Source organism: Elephas maximus, chromosome 5 (assembly GCF_024166365.1).
Source record: "Elephas maximus indicus isolate mEleMax1 chromosome 5, mEleMax1 primary haplotype, whole genome shotgun sequence".
In the NCBI taxonomy this organism is placed as follows: Eukaryota; Metazoa; Chordata; class Mammalia; order Proboscidea; family Elephantidae; genus Elephas; species Elephas maximus.
Genome location: NC_064823.1, coordinates 68,882,611 through 68,903,944, shown reverse-complemented (window position 1 = coordinate 68,903,944; position 21,334 = coordinate 68,882,611). Strand labels below are relative to the sequence as shown.

Sequence of the window (21,334 nt, the reverse complement as noted above, 5' to 3'; positions counted from 1 at the left end):
GCATGTCTAAAAGTTTTGGTAAGTTGTGTTATCATTCTCATTGATTCTAGGAATTTTTTAATTTCTGTTACCCAGTGGTTTTAAAGCCAGGTGTTACTCAGTTTCTATGTATTTTATTTTTTTCCCCCCTTGTTCTTCCTGTTATTGATTTCTAATTTTATAGCATTGTGGTCAGAGTAGGTGCTTTGATGTTCTGAAGTTATTGAGGCTTGCTTTGTGGCCTAAAATATGGCCTATTCTGGAGAATGATCCATGTGCTTTGGAGAAGAATGTGCACTGTGTTGGGTGGAGTGTTCTGCATATGTCTACGAGGTCTAGTTGATCCCTTGTGTTATTTAGATTTTCTGTGTCTTTGTTGAGTTTCTTTCTAGTTGTTCTATCCTTCATCAAAAGTGGTATGTTTTAAGTCTCCTACTGTTGCTGTGGACCTGTATATTTTGCTTTTCAGTACTGTTAGAGCTCAATCATTGGGTGCGTAGATATTTATTACGGTTATGTCCTCTTGGTAGATTGACCCTTTAGCCATTATGTAATGCCCTTCCTCGTTTCTTATGATATATTTTGACTTAAAGTCTGTTTTATCAGAAGTTAATATTGCCACTCCTGCTTTTTTTTGGTTACTGTTTGCTTAATATCTTCTTTCTACCCTTTGATTTTTAACCAATTTATGTCTTTGTATCTAAAGTATGTCTCTTAATCCATTCTGCCACTCTCTGTCTCTTAAACCAATGCATTTAAACCATTTACATCCAGTGTGATTATTGATAGGTATGGATTTACTGCTGTCATTTTGTTATGCTTTTTATTGTGGTGTGGTTTCTTTGTTCTGCTTAATTTTCTGTACTGAGTTCTTTTCATTTATGGATTTTCTTTTTATTTCTCTCGTTGCTGATTTTGTGTTTACTAAGTCTTTATGATTTTCTTTTTTATTTTGGTGAGTAGGTTTATTAATTTTCTTTGTGGTTACTTTGAAATTTACTTTTATCTTCCTAGATTTTATAGTGTTATTTCTTGAAATCGCCTTGGCTTCCTCTCCATTTAGAAGTTCTGCAAACCGTTTATTCTCCCCCTCCCCCTGTTTCTTTTGAAGTTGTCATTGTTTACAAATTGACGTCTCTGGTTCTCCATTTTCAGTTTCGTAGCTCTGTTTTACTTTTGAGAATTCTTTTTCTGGGTTGATGTCTGAGTGATGCTGTCGTGTGTCTTAATTTCAGGTTTTTGTCTAATGTGGTTGGTTCTGTGTTCAAAGGACTCCATTATTATTTGTTGTAAGGTCAGTCCATGTTTTACAAATTCCCTTAATTTCTGTTTATCTAGCAATGTCCTAGTTTGCCATCTGTCTTAGTTAACTAGTGTTGCTGTAACAGAAATAGCACAAGTGAATGGCTTCAACAAACAGAAGTTTATTCTCTCACAGTTTAGCAGGCTAGAAGTCCAAATTCAGGGCCCCAGCTCCAGTGGAAGGCTTTCTCTCTCTGTCAGCTCTGGAGGTAGGTTCTTGTCATCAATCTTACCGTGGTCTAGGAGTTCTAAGTACAGGCATCCTGGGTCCAAAGGACACGCTCTGCTTCTGGCACTACTTTCTTGGTATTAAGTCCGCCTGTCTCTCTGCTCGCTTCTCTCTCTTATATCTCAAAAGAGATTGATTTAAGACACAATCTAATCTTGTAGATTGAGTCCTGCCTCATTAACATAACTGCCGTTAATCCCACCTCATGAACATTATAGAAGTAGAATTTAGAACACATGGGAAAATCATATCAGCTGACAAAATGGTGGATAGTCACACAATATTGGGAATCATGGACTAGCCAAATTGATAAACATTTTTGGTGGACACTATTCAACCCATAACACCATCATAATTGAGAGACAGTTTTGCTGGATATATGGTACTTGGTTGGCAATTCTTTTCTCTCAGGGTTTTTATATGTCATCACATTGCCTTCTTGCCTGCATCGTTTCTGCCAAGAAATTAGAACTTAATCTTATTCATTCTCCTTTGTAGGTGATATTTCGTTTTTTCCAAACTGCTCTCAGAATTCTTTCTTTGCCTTTGATTTTGAAAAGTTTGATTATGATATGTTTTGGCCACGTTCTTTTGGAGGCTATTCTATATGGAGTTTGTTGAGCTTCTTGGGTGGAAACCTCCTTCTCTGTCATAATTTTGGGGTAGTTTTCTACCAGCAAATCTTCAACAATTCTCTGTGGTTTTTTTTGGTCTCCTCCTGTTCTGGAATTCTAATCTGGAATATCAAAGTCATTTTTATAATGGAGCAATTTGAGTAGAATTTTTGACTGTCTTTAAATATTAAAATTATTGTTGCAGTTACTGAAGGACATACAGATTTATTGCTTCAACTGTGAATTATGAAATGTTGTTTGGGCTAACTTTTTCCATTTCTTACCTCTAGAATGAAAGTTGTTTCTGCTCCTTGTTAAAACAGAATGACACTTGCTACTTTATGTTACCACAGTACAATTTTACCCAAACCCTTTCACCTTCAATATTCATCTTCTAGTATTTGCTAAGTAGGTTGTGTTTCTTTGTTATTTTCTGCCTTCTAATACCTCTAATAGCTTTTTGCTCTTCAGTCAGATCATAATACCAGAAATATTACCTGGTCTTGTGAATTCGAAATTGTGGAAAACCAGGGAAGTAGCAGGAATTTCGTTTTATAGGCTGTCACTGTTTGTCTTGTTAGTCACTGCATTTTGGAGTGGAGCAAGCTTTGGTCTACCTCTTCTGGACCATCTAACATAACATCCCAGAGTATGATAAAAGGCATGTCAGTGCAGGTTGCTTTGTTAATTAAAACATGAAGTGATGATCTTGTAAGAGGCTTGAAATCTAAAAAGACAAAGATTAATTTACCCAAAATGGTCCCTCTTATGAAATTTGTTTTAATGGTGTGAAAGTATCATTCAGAAAACTTGAGTCTAAGTGTATTAAGAGAGCTTACTTTGTAATATTTTCGTCAAAATCTATACCTGAGTTGTGTTAGTTTTCTACTGCTGTATAACAAATTACCACAATTTTCATAGCTTAAAATAACACTCATTTATTATTTCACAGTTTCTGAGAGTTAGAAGTGCAGGTACAGGTTAGTTAGGTCTCAAGAGGCTGAAATCAAGGTGGGCCAGGACTGTAGTTTCATCCAAGGCTTGAGGAAGGGGGTCTTCTTCCAAGCTTACTGGTTGTTGACAGAATTCACTTCCTTGTAGCTTTAGGACTTTGTTTTCTTGCTGGCTATCAGCTGGAGTCTGCTCTCTGCTTATCAAGGCTGCCTTCAGGTCCTGCTGTATGGTCCATTCTAGAGACAGTTCACAATGTCGTCGTTTGCTTCTTCAAAGCTGGCAGGAGAAATCTCCCTCTCTTCAAATAAATCTCTTTCCAATCTGTTACATCAGGCTTTTATATAATGTAACCTAATCAAGTGAGCACCACAGCCTTCAGTATGGATTATTACACCTCAACATAAAGAAAACAAAAATTCTTACTACTGGACCAGTAAACATCATGATAAATGGAGAAAATACTGAAGTTGTAAAAGATTTCATTTTACTTGGATCCACAATAAGCGCCCATGGAAGCAGCAATCAAGGAATCAGATGACGTATTGCATTGGACAAATCTGTTGCAAAAGATCTGTTTTAAAGAGTTAAAAGACAAAGATATCACTTTGAGGGCTAAGGTGCACTTGACCCAAGCCGTAGTATTTTCAGTTGCCTCATATCCATGCTGGGGCATATCCATGCAAAAGCTGGACAATGAATAATGAAGCCTGAAGAAGAGCTGATGCCTTCGAATCATGGTGCTGGCAAAGAATGTTGAATATACCGTGAACAGATAGAAGAATGAACAAATCTGTCTTCTAAGAAGTACTGCCAGAATGCTTCTTAGAAGTGAGGATGGAAAAACTTTGTCTCACGTACTTTGGATATGTTATCAAGAGGGACCAGCCCCTTGGAGAAGAATAAGCTTGGTAAAGTCGAGGGTCAGCGAAAAAGAGAAAGACCCTTGATGAGATGGATTGACAAGGTGGCTCTTAACAATGGGCTTAAACATAACAACGATCTTGAGGATGGTGCAGGAACGGGCAGGGTTTTGTTCTGTTGTATATGGGGTTGCTATGAGTTAGAATCAACTCGACAGCACTTAACAACAACAACAATAATCTTTGAAAGGAGCCCTGGTGGCACAATAGTTAATCATTCGGCTGCTAACTGAGAGGTTGGTGGTTTTAACGCACCCATCCGCTTTGCAGGAGACACACTTGATGATCTGCTCCCATAACGATCAACCAAAAACCCGTTGCCACTGAGTTGATTTTGACTCATAGTGACCTATTGGACAGAGTGGGACTGCCCCATAAGGTTTCCAAGGAGTGACTGGTGGATTCAAACTTCCAACCTTTTGGTTACCAGCCGAGCTCTTTAACCACTGCCCCGCCAGGGCTCCACCGTAAAGATTGCAGCCTAGAAAACCCTATAGGGTAGTTCTACTCCATCACATGGGTTGCTGTGTGTTAAAATCGACTTGATATGGCACCTAACAACAACAATAATAACCTTCCATGGTTCTTAATTCTGCCCCCTGAGTCTTGGCTCTGCCCTCTGAATCATTCTACCTTTTTCTTGCAAGTAGCGTGTGTTTGCAGCTGAGTAGTTTTATCAGCCTTCTTCCTGCAAGTAGAATTCAGGGTTAGCAGTCGCCTGTTTATTTTGTGCTCTCTCTGACCGAAAAATACAAGCTGGTAGTATTTTTGCTGAAACAATTTCCTCGAGAGCTCTGTGGGTTTTGTGTGGATTTCACAGGGATTCACTCTGTTAGACAAAAGTTAGACCCTCAGTTTTTTTTTTTTTTCAAGATAATCCTTTCTCTGTTTTTGGCTCCTGCTGAGAGACAACTCTTAAACTAGCTAGGGGCCCTGTGGTTTGCTTGAGAAGATCTGTGAGGCACACCCTTAGAATAGTGAAAGACCTCTTTGTGTGCCTGAATCCTCTGACCTTTGATCTTTCTGACATTTTAATAACAGATTGGCTCTTTCGCTATATCATGCTTTTGGCAACCATTTCCGACTTTTAGCATTTTAGCATCTATTGCTATTTGTAGAGGCAGGGAATTTTCAAAATCATCTACTCCTGCTTGCTTTTTCTTTAATATTTCTTTCCTCAATTTACCTTTCTATTCTTGCATTTTACTAAGAAGCAAGAGGAAACTAAGTAGCACCTTTAAGACTTGGGAATTTTCTTAGCTGTATATCTGTCACTTACAAGTTCTGCTTTCCACATAACTGCAGGATACACTGTCACTAAGCTTTCTGCTATTATATAAGGATCCCCTTTCCTCCAATAATATCTTCCTCATTTTCTTTTGTGCCTTCACCAGCAGTATCCAGATTAAAGCTGAGATTTCTACTAAATAATCTGTTCAAGGCAAATTAGACTTTCTCTATCATACTTCTTAAAATGCTTCCATCCTCCGCCCACTATCCAATTCCAAAGGTACTCTCACATTTTTAAATATTTCATACAGTAGCGCTCCACTTTCAGGTCCTGTCTTCTCTAGAGAAGCAAAACTAGTAAAGCATGTACAGAGAGAGAGAGAGATTTATATTAAGGAAATGACTCACAACACCGTTGTAGAGGCTGGAATGTGAGTCAGGCTGGAGGCTTCTCCTGATCACATACCCGCACGGGCTGGCAAGCCCAAGATCGCCAAGCCAGACAGCAGGGTTGTAGCTCACAGGCTACAAAGACCAAGATAGGCAGGCAAGACGGCTGGTAAGCTGCTAGCTGAAGTCCCAAGAACCGGAGGTCAGACAGACGAGCCAGCTGCAGGATCCAGTGCGAGCAAAAGCCCACAAGCCTAGCCAGAAAGTCCACTTACATTGGATCTGGGCTACACCCCCAAGGAAACTCCCTTTCAACTGATTGGCTACTCACAGCAGATCCCATCATGGGGGTGATCACATTATATCACATCTCATCATGGAGGTGATCGCATCATTATATGACTGCCAAATTACATCATAACTGCCAAACCACTGAGAATCATGGCCTGGCCAAGTTGACACACAGTCTTAACAATTACAGGTACTAAATCCGTATTTGTTTTCTATTGCCATGTAACAAATCAACACAAAATTACCAGCTTAAAACAACACTAATTTATTATTTCATAGTTCCCTTGGGTTAGGAGTGTGGTAAAGATTTGCTAGTTCCCCTTTTCAGGATCTCACCAGAGTGAAATCCAGGTGTCAGCGGGGACTGTGACCTCATCTCAGGCTCAAAGTTCTGTGACAAGCTCACTGATTGTTGGCTGAAAAATCAGGGTTTTTTTTTTTGTTGTGATTTTAGGACCATTGTCTTGGTATTTGTCAGCTGGAGTGGGCTAGTAGAGACCACCCTCAGATTCTTGCCATATGACTCCTTCCATAAGCGTTTATAATATGGGAGGAATCTTGAGGGTTACCTCAGAATTATGCCGCCACACAGATGTATTCCTTACAGTGTAAAGGAAATATAATTTTTTAAAATTGGTTCTTTTGTTCTTTCAAAATATGTGTTTTCTTTTGGTGGTTGCCCACATTTTAAATCTATATTTCTTTAGGAAGACCAGCAATTATTCTAAAGGCATGATTTTTTCTTTATTAATATTTTATTTTTTGCAAAAATATACACAACAAAACCCACTCCCATTCAACAGTTTCTTTTTTTTTGTTTATTGTACTTTAGATGAAGGTTTACAGAACAAACTAGTTTCTCATTAAATAGTTAGTACACACATATGTTCTATGGCATTGGTTAACAACCCCACAACATGTCAACACTCTCCTTTCTCAATCCTGGGTTCCCTATTACCAGGTTTCCTGTTCGCTTCTGTCTTCCAGTCCATGCTCCAGGGCTGGTGCACCCCTTTAGTCTTGTTTTGTTCCATGGGCCTGTTCAATCTTTGGCTGAAGAATGTACCTCAGGAATGACCTCATTACTGAGCTGAAAGGGTGTCCGGGGGCCATACTCTCAGGGTTTTTCCAGTCTCTGTCAGGCCGGCAAGTCCGGTCTTTCTTTTTCAGTTAGAATTTTGTTCTGCTTTTTTCTCCAGCTCCGTCCAGGGACCTTCCATTGTGATCCCTGTCAGAGCACTCAGTGGTGGTAGCTGGGCACCATCTAGTTGTACTGGACTCAGTCTGGTGGAAGCCTTGGTAGATGTGGTCCATTAGTCCTTTGGACTAATCTTTCCCTTGTGTCTTTAGTTTTCTTCATTTGTCCTTGCTCCGGAAGGGGTGAGACCAGTGGAGTATTCTAGATGGCTGCTCACAGGCTTTTAAACCCCCAGACACTATTCAGCAACGTAGAATGTAGAACATATTCTTTATAAACTCTATTATGCCAATTGAGCTAGATGTTCCCTGAGATCATGGTGCCCACAGCCCTCAATCCAGCAATTCGGTCCCTCAGGGAGTTTGGATGGGTCTGTGGAGCTACCATGATCTTGCCTTGTACAGGTTGTGGTGGCATCCCCAGTATTGTGTACTGTCTTACCCTTCACCGAAGTTACCACTTATCTATTGTGTTTTTCCACCGCCATCCCTACCCTCCATCATAACCATCAAATATTGTTTTTTTTTATGTAAACCTTTTTATGAGTTTTTATGGTAGTGATCTCATACAATACTTGTCCTTTTGTGATTGACTTATTTCCCTCAGCATAATGTCCTCCAGATTCATCCACGTTATGAGATGCTTCACAGATTCATCATTGTTCTTTATCGTTGCGTAATACTCCATTGTGTGTATGTACCACACTTTGTGTATTCATTCATCTGCTGAAGGACGTCTAGGTTGTTCCCATCTTTTTGTTATTGTGAACAATGCTGCAGTGAACATGGGTGTGCATATATCTGTTCGTATGATGGCTCTTATTTTTCTAGGATATACTCCTAGGAGTGGGATTGCTATTTCTAGCTTTCTAGGGAAGCGCCATATCATTTTCCAAAATGGTTGTATCATTTTGTATTCCCACCAGCAGTGCTTAAGAGTTCTGATCTCCCCACAGCCTCTCCAACATTTGTTATTTCCTGTTTCATTGATTCATGCCAATAATGCTGGGTATCTCATTGTGGCTTTGATTTGCATTTCTCTAATGTCTAGAGATGGTGAGCATTTCCTCATGTGTCTGTTGGCCGCTTCAATGTCTTCTTTGTCAACAGTTTCTTGACATAATGATCAGTGACATTGGTTACATTCTTCACATTAAATCAATATCCTTATTATTTTTGTTCTGGTTATTTCACTCCATTAACATAAATTCCTGCCCTCCAACTTTCTTGTCTATGCTTTAAAATAGCTGTTGTCCATTTGGCCTTGTATAGATAATGCAATACTAAAGGATGACAATCTTTGTAAACTGTTACTTAGTTTAAAAGTGACTTCAGAGCATAGTATGGATTCAAGGTTTTAAAAGTAACTCAGGGCAATAACCTCAGGGACCACTCCAGCCTCAGTAGGCCCAGCAAGTCTGGATTCTTTAAGAATTTGAAGATCTGTTTCACATTATTCTTCCTTTTTATCAGGATCCATCTATTGTGCCCTGATCAGAACATTTGGTAGTGGTAGCTGGGCACCGTGTAATTCTTCTTGTTTCAGGGTAGAGGAGGCAGTGGTTCATGGAGACAAATTAGTCCTGTAGTCTGGTTCCTTCTCTGATTCTTGGGTTTCCTTCTTTCTCTTTTGTTCCAGATGAATAGAGACTAATAGTTGTGTCTCAGGTGTCTGCTTGTAAGCTTTTAAGACCCAGACACTACTCACCATACTAGGAGGTAGAACATAGACTTTAAGAACTACATTATGCCAGTTGACTGGATTGTCCCATGAGACCATGACCCTAAGCCTTCAAACCGAGAGAACTAGTCCCGTGAGGTGATTGGTTATGTCTAATAAATATTGGCACTTGTAGCCCTCCCTTTTTATTGGTTGTTTTTAGTGTAGCAAAATTATATAGATCCTGGCATTTGCGAATTCATCCTTTTTTCTTATGTACAGCTTATCGACATCAATTACATTAGTCAAGCTGTGCAAACTTCACCTGCATTTGGTGCTACCTTTCCCATCACCATAAACAAAAAGTGACTTCTACTTAGGAAATACTCCCCCACCATAACCACCAATGAACATTAAAAAAAAAAAAATTAGTCTCTATATATTTACATATTCTTGTTATCTCATAAAAGTGAGAACATAAAATATCCGTTTGTGATTGACTTATTTTGCTCAACATAATGTCCTCCAAGCCATCCACGTTTCAAGATGTTTCGGGATTTCATTTTCTCTTTATGGCAGAAGAACCCATAGCCGTCGAGGCAGAGTAGCATTCCATTGTATGTGTGTGCCACGTTTTTCTTATTCTTTCATCTGTTGATGGGCAGTTAGGTTGTTTCCACCTTTTTGCTATTGTGGATAGTGCTGCAATGAACATAGGTGTCCTTATGCCTCTTTGTGGGAGGAGGGGTGACATAAAAAGAGACAATGCTAGAAACCAGGATTTTACTACATTGTTTTTCTGTTGGTACCCCCCAGTTTGTGAGGAAAGAAGAAAAAAATGTGAAATTATGGAATTTTTTTTTCCTTCATTTTGCATTTCTCCTAAAAACAAATATTACTAAGTTTTAAGTTTGAATGATGCAGAAAGGGTTTGAAGAATTTTGGAATTCTCTCTTCTAGTTCTTTGAAGCTGTTGTTTGAAAGCAGGGAGGAGACATACATGATTTCTATTTAGATAAGTAGTTGACATAAGCCAGAGGCCCAGAAAGGCAATTTAGACTTGTGTTTGTTTTAGTTTCTCTTCTTTAACATGGAAAGAATGATGGAAAAGTTGACAAGTACTAAGCATTGAGCCAACTTCAATAAAACTGTTGAGACACATGCTGTTTTCTCCCTTGAAGCAACATCCAATTAAAACTTTACCCAATTTCATCTCTTTTTTAAAATTTCAATTCTTTCTTAGTCTTTCCTAATTATGTTAGGACATAATTTTTTTTTTTTTCTTTTTCCTAATACCTGATCTAAACCTAGCCCTACTGGAAAGAAATATTAATATATTTATTTTATTAAGGAGAGTAGCTTTTAGTAGCCTAGAATTCTGATAGTGCTTTTGTTGTTTTTAGTTTGTGTAAATCTGGATCAAAAGTTAAAAGGTAAGAATAATTCCAAGTTATTTAAAGCACCTTGTACATGTTATAGTTAAATCATTTCAGGTTTAGGAGAGCAGAAGTTGAGAGAAAAACAAGAAATTGGCATCTTGTGATGGGTTTTTAAAATGCGATTCATGTTATCAATCCACAGATTTTGACTTCAGTCATATATAGGTTATACGGTATCTCAGGTATGCTTTGGCTATTTGTCTGAGGAAGGAAGATCTCAAAACTTAGCCATGGAGTTTGGTTTTTTAGTTTTACAGATTAAAAGAGGGGGGAGAAGAAAAAATAAAAAGAGGGAGAAGGAAGGTAGCTTTTAGAAAACATAGGTATCGTTTTCAGAGTCAAAATCAACAAACCAAACCCACTGCCATCAAGTTAATTCCCACTGAGAGTGACTCTATGGTGTAGGACAGAGTAGAATTGCCCTTAGATTCAAGTTTTTTCAAATTCTTTAGTCTACCCCCAAGTGGGTTGTTGTATCACTTGATTGGATTCAGTTAATTTGTGTACTACTTCGTTCTGTTCTGAATCACAGATATATGTTTGCTACCTTGTAAGTGGCACAAATCCTTCCAGATTAAAATGACATCTGTTAGAATCCCTTTGACTCTGTGAACAGTTTTAAGGTCATGCTATCCTATGTTAACCAAAAACTAAAAGCATAATAATGATTTGGGTTATGTGATATAATTAATTTTTCTTAATTTGAAATTTTTTCAAGAAACTGATTACTATCATTTAGCTTACAACTTTCAAGGAAATATGGTTACATTTATTGTAAAGCAGGACCTTTGTAAAATAATAGTAAAGTAATGCCAGTCATATATATCTGTACTGAAAATTATGTAGTGTTATGTATAAAAGACCAATAAACTTTAAAAAATTTTTATAACTAATTGTTTCCCTCATCTATCATTTAACTTCAAGCCTTTTGAGGTTTTATATATATTTTTTCATTTTCTCGCTTAATTTTTTAAAAGGTTAGTAAAAACCAGTGTCTTAAGTTTTGAAATGTAGTAAAAAATATATAACAAATATCTTAGTTTTACAATGGAATACATGAAGTATAATAAAAAGCAACATATTTTGCTTATCACGTGATCACTGTGAGTTGAAATTTACTGGGTGGCAAACAACAACAATCAGTATTTTAATCAGCACTCAATCTTCATTCCTAACGAAAACTTTGCTCTCCTTTAGCTGTGGTTAAGGAGTCCTGGTTGTGCAGTGGTTAAGAGCTCGGCTACTAACCAAAAGATTGGCAGTTCAAACCCACTAGCAAACCCTGGTGGCGTAGTGGATAAGTGCTACAGCTGCTAACCAAAGGGTCAGCAGTTCAAATCCACCAGGAGCTCCTTGGAAACTCTACGGGGCAGTTCTACTCTGGTCTGTAAGGTCGCTATGAGTCGGAATTGAGTTGATGGCACTGGGTCAGCAGCACTGTGAGAGGGAGGTGTGGCAGTCTGTTTCCATAATGATCAAAAAAACGGAGCCTTGGAAACCCTGTGGGGCAGTTCTACTCTGTCCTATAGAGTCTCTATGACAACAGTGCTTCAAATAAGATTAGCTCTTGGTGGGAGGCAGTTGGTTTCTCTTACTGTTGCTTATCTCTTTACTCACTAACAAGCTGCTATATTTTATCCCATCAGGTTTTAAACTGGGGGGTAGGAATTGAGGTAGAGAGGCAAACAATTTCTTACCTGACTACTGTTGTAAAATGGGTTCATTCTTTCTGAGCTTGGTATGTGTTTAAGGCTTTCTTTTGTGTGAACTCCTGTGGGTGCTTCAGAGGCCTTCTTCACTGGGAGCTGTACTACCCATGACACTCAAAATTTTTTCCTTCTACTAGCCAGTACCCTCTAACTCTCCAGGCCCCCAGACAGGTTTTCTCTTAGGCCAATCAACAATAAATAATAATCTCCTTTCTTTCTTTTTTTTAGTGTTTTATCACCCCTCAGGTGATGTCCTGGGTAAGATTTTTAATAGCTTTATTAACATATAATTCACATACCATAAAATACACCCTTTTAAAGTATACATTCAGTGCTTTTTAGTATATGCACAAAGTTGTGCACCCATCACCACTATCTTAATTTTATGACATTTTTATCAGCTGGGCAGGATTTTAAATCTCTCTGGCCCAGCTCTCTGTGTGGTCCCGCTTCCTTGCCTCTCTTCCCCCCACTAGTGTAGCTAGCTCCTAGCACCCCCCACACACTTTCTCACCCTGGATCCTTCTCCTCTATGTCCTTTACTCTCTCCCTCTCACTACTGCCTCGGAGTGATGGCCAAAGCCTTTCATTTCTTTAAGTGTGTGTCAGGCACTAGTCTCCTTTGTCTCCCCTAACTCATGGAACGCATATCAAGTTCTCTAGAGAATCCCACTGAAGCCTGTTTCACTAGCTAAGGTGAAAGGCAAGGACCTACAGACGCTTTGGGGGAGGCATGAGAATCAGCAAGCTCCAAAGAAATCCTCCGTATGAAATCTTCTCTCTTTTATATGCTAGATGTAGGCTTTCGAGCTACCTAACCAGTTCTTGGAGCCCTAGTGTTGCAGTGGTTAAGAGATTGGCTGCTAACCAAAATGTCAGAAGTTTGAATCCACCAGCTGTTCCTTGGAAACTCTATGGAGCAATTCCACTCTGTTCTATAGGGTCGCTGTGAGTCAAAATCGACTCGACAGCAGTGGGTTACAATGGGTTAAACATTCTCAAATATAGTTAAAAAACCATTGCCATTGAGTCTATTCAGCGACCGTATAGGACAGAGTAGAACTGCCCCATAGAGTTTTCAAGGAGCGCCTGGTGAATTTGAACTGCCAACCTTTTGGTTCGCAGCCATAGCACTTAACCACTATGCCACCAGGGTTTTCTACTTAGGAAGTTTGCTACAGGTATTCCTTTATCACAAATCACTTTGATATCTGTTAATAGTATGTTGATGCCTCTGTTGAAACGTCCAGTTTAACACAGTGTAACTTAGATATCTCTTAGAAAGTAATGAAGCTTCTATTTTTTTCCCCTTCATATAATAAATGTGCTGTCATATAATAAAATATATCAGAACCTTGAGACTGTTGGTAGAGGGGTTTTGAATAAATAATTGTACTTCTTGTACAAGATATGTAAAAACTATTCTGGCCTTTTCAAAGAAGTATCTTTTATCTTTCCTTTTAACTACCGTACTGTGCATTTAAGTAGATACTCCTCAGAGGCAGTCTTTAAGTGTAATATGCTGTAGTAAACATTTGAAATGGGAAGTAAAAGAGAAATGGCTGTCTCATTTGCAGCTTGAATTCCTTTTTTAAATCTGGGTTCAAGTATAATGAATGTAAATTGAAAGAAAACATTAGCTTTTCTTGTTAGCTGAATAAATAGCATCAACTTTTGGCTAAAAAGATTTTTTAATTGGTTAATTTTTTAATTTAATGGAGGTCATAATTACAGAAAATGAATATTTAACATTTTCAGTTCCCTCCTTTTTTTCCCCCCAAAGCCATCTGCTTCTGCTTACCAATAGATGTACATTACACCTTCTGCTTAAATTGGTTTGGTCTGGGTAGAAATCTTAGTAATCACTATGAGAGCAATTTTTTTTCAAGGAGTGTCAATCCAGGAATATGTATGTAGAGTGATTTCAACTAGCTGCATTTGCTCCTTCCACAATGAAAGGAGGATTATTGAGCCCCATAGGGGAAAAATGCAAATTAAAGATTTATCAGCATACCACCTACTAGCTGAATGGCGACTCTATAGGGCAGTTCTACTCCGTCCTATAGGGTCACTGAGTCGGAATCGACTCGACGGCAGCAGGTTTGGCTTTTTTTGGTTTAGCTGGATGGCTCTACGGTTGCTGTGAGTTGGAATTGACTCAACGGCAACGGGTTTGTTTTTTTTCCTTTGGTAGTTGGATGCCATTGAAGAAACTGACCTTACAAAAATGTCGCCACACAGGCATCTTTCTGATCTTTTGTTAATTCAACTCAGGTAGAGCTTTACAAAGTATATTCATAAGCATAACCCTCTTCAAAATAGTTGGCATTATTATTCCCATGTCACAGATGGAGAAACTGAAGTTTAGAGATAAAATGACTTTCCCAAGCACAAATGATGAGTTGGAAGCAAAGCTAGGTCTAGAAATAGTTAAGTCCATTCAGTGCAGAATTTATAGTTAGAATTTGTAATTGTGGAAATCAATTAATGAATGGAAGAAATGTGTTCCAACTTATTCCTAACTTTTCTCACCATGCCTGTAGAGTCGCTTCTCCTTGGAATGGGTAGAATGAAACTTAGAGCTGCAACCTGAAAGGCTTTCTTCAGTTCAGCCTGGTTGCTTTGGTTTAAATATCTATGCTTTGGGAATTCTGACACCCTGAGGCCTCTGTCTCCTTCCATCAAGTAACTACTACCACCACCATTCTCCAGTTCTGTCTAAGGCAAGTGGTTGATTTGAGGGTTTTTTCCTGTTACTCAATTCCTTTACCCTCTATGTGTTTAAGGCTATAAGATTATTTTTAAATCTAAGGGCATAGTGAGTAGTTAGATAGACAGGGGGCTCATAGTCTCTTGTCACAGGTTGCAGCCTTTACTACTGCAATTGCATGTGAAGTTAAGTTGCCGATGTGTGGATCATATGTTACCTTTGATTCCTAGGTAATATGCATGTGTCACTAGCTGAGGCCCTGGAGGTTCGGGGTGGACCACTGCAGGAAGAAGAAATATGGGCTGTGTTGAATCAAAGTGCTGAGAGTCTACAAGAATTATTCAGAAAAGGTAAGCTGTTTTATTTATTATTCTGAGTATCGGGTAATTATGGGGCAGAGAACTTTGTTTTGTTTCATTATTTCTCTGCCTTTGGTGGAGTGTGGAAAGGAATGGTTTGTCTTAACTCTCTTAGGGCTGGAAAGCTCAGATCTTGTCTTCATTCACTTGAACATTGTATACCCGGTATTGTGTGAGGCACTAAAAAGATAATGGTGATTAAAACAAAAAAAAAGTCCCTGCCTGTTTGGAGCTTGTAGCCCAGTGTAGAAAATAAACCCAGTGCCGTTGAGTTGATTCCGATTCATAGCGACCCTATAGGACAGAGTAGAACTGCACCGTAGAGTTTCCAAGGAGCGCCTGGCGGATTCGAACTGCCGACCCTTTGGTTAGCAGCTGTAGCACTTAACCACTACGCCACTAAGTGTAGAAAATAACTTTTAATAAAATACTCATATGTGAAAAATGCAGCTGTGACAAGGACTACAAAGGAGGGATTCAGTAACTATGAGAACCCATAGTAATAGACCTTGCCTGGTCATGGGAAAGAAAAGGAAGCCTTTCCTGCACAAGTCACACTGAGCTAAGACTGAAAAAAGAGAAGAAATTAACCATGTGAGAGGGAGGGAAAAGTATTCCTGGCAGGGGGAGTAGTATGTGCACCCCTGTATCTTTCAGTTGGGATAATGTAGGCTGAGTAAGTAGTGTAGTGCTACCCTGACTTGGTCCAAATGGTTGTATGGCATTTTGGAGCTGGAAGAATTAGAGAGTCACCCTTTGGTTTGATTGCCCCCAAACAGTTGATATCATGCTGGAAAGTTCCACATGAAGATTGCCATTTTCACTACATGTGATGAAACCAAGCTTCATCTAAGGAATAATCAGTCTTTAAAAATTGATTGGATGAATTAATCAGGCATAATAAACATGAAAGAAACAGGTGAGGATTTGAGGGTAGTGGTAGTTCTCAAAGTGTGCTCCCTGAATCAACAGCATCAACATTACCTGAAAACCTAATAGAAATGCAAGCTTGCTGATAGCTGCCTTTGAGTGGACCCACCACACATGGCAGCCCCATGCTCAACAGAGGGAAATGCTGCCTGGTCCAGCTGCATTCCATGATTGGTTGTGGATCGGACTGTCGTGACCTACAAGACTTTTCCTTAGGTGATTTTCGGAAGTTGATTGCCAGTCTTTTCCTTCTAGCCTTAGTCTGGAAGCTCAGCTGAAACCTGTTCAGCATCATAGCAACGCGCAAGCCTCCACTGACAGACCAGTGGTGGCTGCATATGAGGTGCATTGGCTGGGAATCCAACCCAGGTTTGTGGCATGGAAGGCAGAATTCTACCACTAAACTACCACACTAGACCTACTGGATAAGAAATTCTGAGGGTGGAGCCCAGGAATTTTTGTTTTAAAAAGCCCTTGAAGTCTTTGTGACGCAAATTTTGAGAATCATTGGAGGACAGAATTGCTGAAGATCTGGAGCCCGGTGAACCTTTTTGAATGGTGTAGGAAGTGACCACTGATTGAGTGCAGGAGACTCTAGAGCACAGGGGAAGAGTGTTTGGGGACAAACTTTAAAGCGTTGTTGTTTTCCATCCAAGAACAGGAACTTGACTAAAGCAGTTTCAGAGCTCACCTAATTCTGCTGTAACCTAGATGTTTAAAGATCTTTGATTAAGCTAAAGAAAAGTTACTCATTTTATCTAATACCACTTACCTAAAATTTAGCTATTTTAAATAAATTTTGTCGCTTTGTTTGTCTCACTTTAATTTTTCATAAAATCGCCTGTACCACCGAAAGTATAGGAACTCCAGAATGTGGAGCAGGTAGCCATGCTCCAAAGGTGGTGTTGAAGGTTTTGTTTTAATTACTCAACTACTTATCAATACTCAGGCAATTAATATTTAAGAAGCATCTCCCACATGTAAGGCATTGTATGGAAATAAGTAGGTATCACTGTTGCCCTCAAGGGATTCATTCAGATCAGACAGATGCATGTGGAAAGTGTACCACTTCAAGATAATGTGTGCCAAATGAGTAATATAGACCATAAGTACTACAAATGTTTAGAGAACAGAGAGAATACCTCTGTTTATTATGCAAACGGTACGATCACTGCTCTGGCCATGACTCATGTAGAATATAAAGCATTTTTTATACTGTAAATATCTAAGGGTCCTTCCTTCAAATTTCATAGTGTTAGTAGAGATCTAATGTCTGAATGTAAAGCACTTGTCCTTGAAAGGCAGTTATTGCATAATGAAACATTACAATAGACTTACTGGATGTGTTTTAAAATTAATTGTAAGGCAGCTATGTCTTAAATACTGTCCAATGGGAGCTGGTTACCATTAAGGCCCTCAGTCTAATTCTGTTTATTTTGAGAAAACTCATGCTTATTTGGTTCAGTTTTTCTGAAATCTAAGGTTTTTTATTTTTCGTATTTGATAACACAGTGTCTTTCTTCCACAAATTGTTCTTCTAATTGTTCTCCTGACAAGTGCTCTCCTTGTGACAAACTGAAATAAAATAATTATTACTTTGCTTATTTTGTGGAGAAATGATGATGATTTTAGTTCTCTAGTAGATGCTCTTATGAGTAACACTGGAATATTAGGGGGAAAAGTAGGTAAAATACAGAGGTCTCTTAAAAAAATATTTTTTTCCCCTAAAATGTGTTTTTCTGTCTTACCTTTCTGTGTCTTTATGTATTTGTTACATAGGCCTTTTTTTTCACCCTCTCTGTATTCTTTGACTTGTGCATTGCTCGTGTGTCTTTTTTTCAGTATATAAGTGCAAGCATGCTGTTGGAATTCCTATGAACAGAAGGCTAGAAATAAGCATTTCCACTGGGGCATTATTGAACAAAGGCTAAGAAAATAATCTGTTTCTTCATCTTTTCGAGTCTTCCAGCAATTCGCGGCTTTTACCATTTTTTAAAATAAAATTGTTTTGGTTATTATTCATAGAATAATGATATCTAAGCAGTTTTGTTGAAAGACACCATCTTCAGATGACTTTCTCTGAAGGAAGAAAAATGTAAAACTTTATAAAAATATGTATGTAATTACAAACATTTAGATGATCGCGATGAAGCTCTCCTTTTGTTGTAAATTTCTTAGCTTTATTGTTTTGTGGTTATTAAAACATGGCCTATATGATTATTTTTTAAAATTTATTGAGATTTTCTTGTGGCCTTGTACTTCATCCACTTTTGTAAATACTCTGTGAGCATTTGACAAAAAATGTACATATTCTGTTTCTCGGCTATGAATTAAGTTTGTTAATGTACTTTCAAAAATTCTATATTCTTATTACTTGGTATACTTGATCTGTCAGATTCTTAGGCATAGTAACAATCTCTCACTATGTTTTTGTCTTAAGTCTTCTTACCTCTGTAATCATGTATTTTTTATACAATTTTGTATGGCACATAGAATGGCTTTTGACTAAACGGATTGTATCTTTTATTGATATAAAGTAAAACTTTTATTTCCTTTTGCTGCTCACTGCTTTAAAGTCTACCTAGTCTGCTCTTAATATTGTCACCTCTGCTTTCTTTAATCTGCCATTTACCAGTATATCTTTCTTCCTTATTTTCAAATTGTTTGTGTTGTAATTTAGGTATCTCTTATAAATAGTATATAGCTAGATTTTACTTTTTTTTTTTTTACCACCTATTTGGGGGGTTGTTATTCTTAGGAAATTAAATGTAGTCATTGAAATAAAGCTCTGGAGGAATTTCACTAAGGGCTCTCCCATGTTATGACTTCCTAATCATATGTTTCTTAGTCCATCTTATTAACTGTTTAGGAAGCATAGTTTATGTCAGAAAAAACTTAATTTTAAGATTTTAGCTCTTATATCGTGGATGAACTCATGCAGGGGTTCAGTGGTCCTAGATAATTAAAAGGCCAATGTACAAATCAGTTGTATCTTTGCATACTAGCAATGAACACTCAGAAATTGAAATAAATATTATTTACAAGAGCAGCAAAAAAAAAAAGAAATACTTAGGAATAAACAAATATGTGAAGAGCTATATAATGAAAACTAAAAACAATGCTGAGAGAAATTAGAGAAGACTTAAATAAATGGGGAGTTATACTGTGTTTCCAGATCAGAATATCAATTTTGTTAAGATGTCAGTTTTTTCCAAATTAATATTTAGATTCAATACAATCTCTCTCAAAATCCTAGTAGGCTTTTTTTTAGTAGGAATTGATGAGTCAATTCTAAAATTAATAGGGAGATTCAGTGGACTTAGAATAGCCAAAACAACTCTGAAAAAGAACAGTAAAGGTGGAGGACTCATACTACCTGATTTCTTGACTTATTATAGAACTACAATAAATATGATAGATAAATATATTAATGGAATATAATAGAGTCCAGAAATGCGATAGTTGAGAATTTTGGGGAATTGATGAAAAATATAAATTCTCAGATTCTGGAATGTTAAGTCACAGTCAAAATAAGTCAAAATAAATCCAAACCCAGATTGGAAGTAGGGAACATCATAGACAAGGAGAAAAAAATTTAAAGCATAAAGGAAAGATGGGTTACCTATATAGAAAAAACAATCAGGCTAATACGGGCTTCCTAACATCAACGGTAGAATCAGAATTTGATAAAATACCATCTTAAAACTGCTGTTAGAATAATTCATAATTATTTTAAAAAGAAAAAAAAATTTTCAAAAAATTAACCAAGAACAACACTGTATAATAGAAACATAATGTAACTCATGTAATTATAATTTTAAATTTTGTAGAAGCCACATTATAAAAAGTAAAAAGAAACAAATTAATTTTAAGAATATATTTTATTTAAGCCAATATATCAAAATGTTATTTCAACTTATAATCAATATGAAAAAATATTAATAAAATGTTGTATATTCCAGTTTTGCACTGTCTTCAAAATTTAATGTTTAATTTGCACTCACAGCATATCTTGATTCAGACTCTAAATTTCATTGAAAATATTTAGATTTCATAAAATATACATATGAAAAAGTAAATTCATATACCTAAATTTTTCTAAGCATGCTTAAAATTTTTCTAATAGCTGAATTAAGTACTTATTTTTAAATTTTAAATTAAACTAATTATACACATTTATTCAGTTCCTTAGTTACACTAGTCATATTCTAAGATCTTAGAAGGCTAATGGCTACTGTATTGGACAGTGCACATAGAATTCGATACCCTGCTAAACTATGGCTCGAGATTAAGATTAAAAAAAGAAAAACACTGTCATACAAAGGCTGAAAGTATTTACCATAAACAAACCCTCAGTGGAGGAATTACTAAAAGATATTTTAGGCAGAAAGAAATTTAACCCAGAAAGAAGAAAAATTCAAGAAGGAAAGGATAAACAAAATAGTCAATAATGAGAGTAAATCTAAACAAGCATTAACTGTATAAAACAATAATGATGGCAAATTTAAAATTATAAATACAGTAATAGCATGTACAAGTAAAAGTAAAGTAAGGAACCCTGGTGTCACAGTGGTTAAGCACTTGGCTGCTAACCAGAAGGATGGCGGTTCAAACCTGTCAGCTGCTCCACGGAAGAAAGATGTGGCAGTCTGCTTCTATAAAGATTTACAGTCTTGGAAACCCTGTGGGGCAGCTGTACTCTATCCCATAGGGTTGATTTGAGTCAGAATTGACTCATTGGTTTGGTTTAAGAGTGGAATAGGAGCCCTGGTGGCGTAGTGGTTAAGAGCTTGACTAACCAAAAGGTCAGCAGTTCAAATCCACCATCCGCCCCTTGGAAACCCTATGGGGCAGTTCTACTCTGACCTGTAGGGTCTCTATGAATTGGAACTGACTATGCAGCACCTAACAACAACAGGTGATAGGACTTAAAGCAGTCTAAGGTTTTGATTCTCTTCAGGAGAATGTTAACTATATTAACTTTAGAGTTATGTCTTATATAGTGCTACTATAACAGAAATACCACAAGTGGATGGTTTTAAAAAGAGAAGTTTATGAATTGGAACTGACTATGCAGCACCTAACAACAACAGGTGATAGGACTTAAAGCAGTCTAAGGTTTTGATTCTCTTCAGGAGAATGTTAACTATATTAACTTTAGAGTTATGTCTTATATAGTGCTACTATAACAGAAATACCACAAGTGGATGGTTTTAAAAAGAGAAGTTTATTCTGTCACAGCATAGGAGGTTAGAAATCCAAATTCAGGGTGCCAGCTCCAGGGGAAGGCTTTCTCTCTCTCTTGGCTCTGAGGGAAGATCCTGGTCATCAGTCTTCCTTGGCCGAGGAACTTCTCAGCACAAGGACTCCGAGTCCAAAGGACGCAGCGTTCTCCTGGCTCTTGTTTCTGGGTGGTATGAG

General features: G+C 37.6%; 1 protein-coding gene across 16 annotated transcripts in view; it reads left to right on the top strand.

Annotated features, from left to right (window-relative positions):
• The window catches only part of PTPN13 (protein tyrosine phosphatase non-receptor type 13), a 1,019,774-nt gene that overhangs the window by 793,903 nt on the left and 204,537 nt on the right, over positions 1–21,334 (top strand). For all 16 annotated transcript variants that reach the window (XM_049885787.1, XM_049885797.1, XM_049885791.1 and 13 more), the window contains one exon: positions 14,855–14,974. In XM_049885787.1, the coding sequence (XP_049741744.1) occupies positions 14,860–14,974 (115 nt within the window). In that variant the 5' untranslated portion in view covers positions 14,855–14,859. The remainder of the gene's footprint in view (positions 1–14,854; positions 14,975–21,334) is intronic.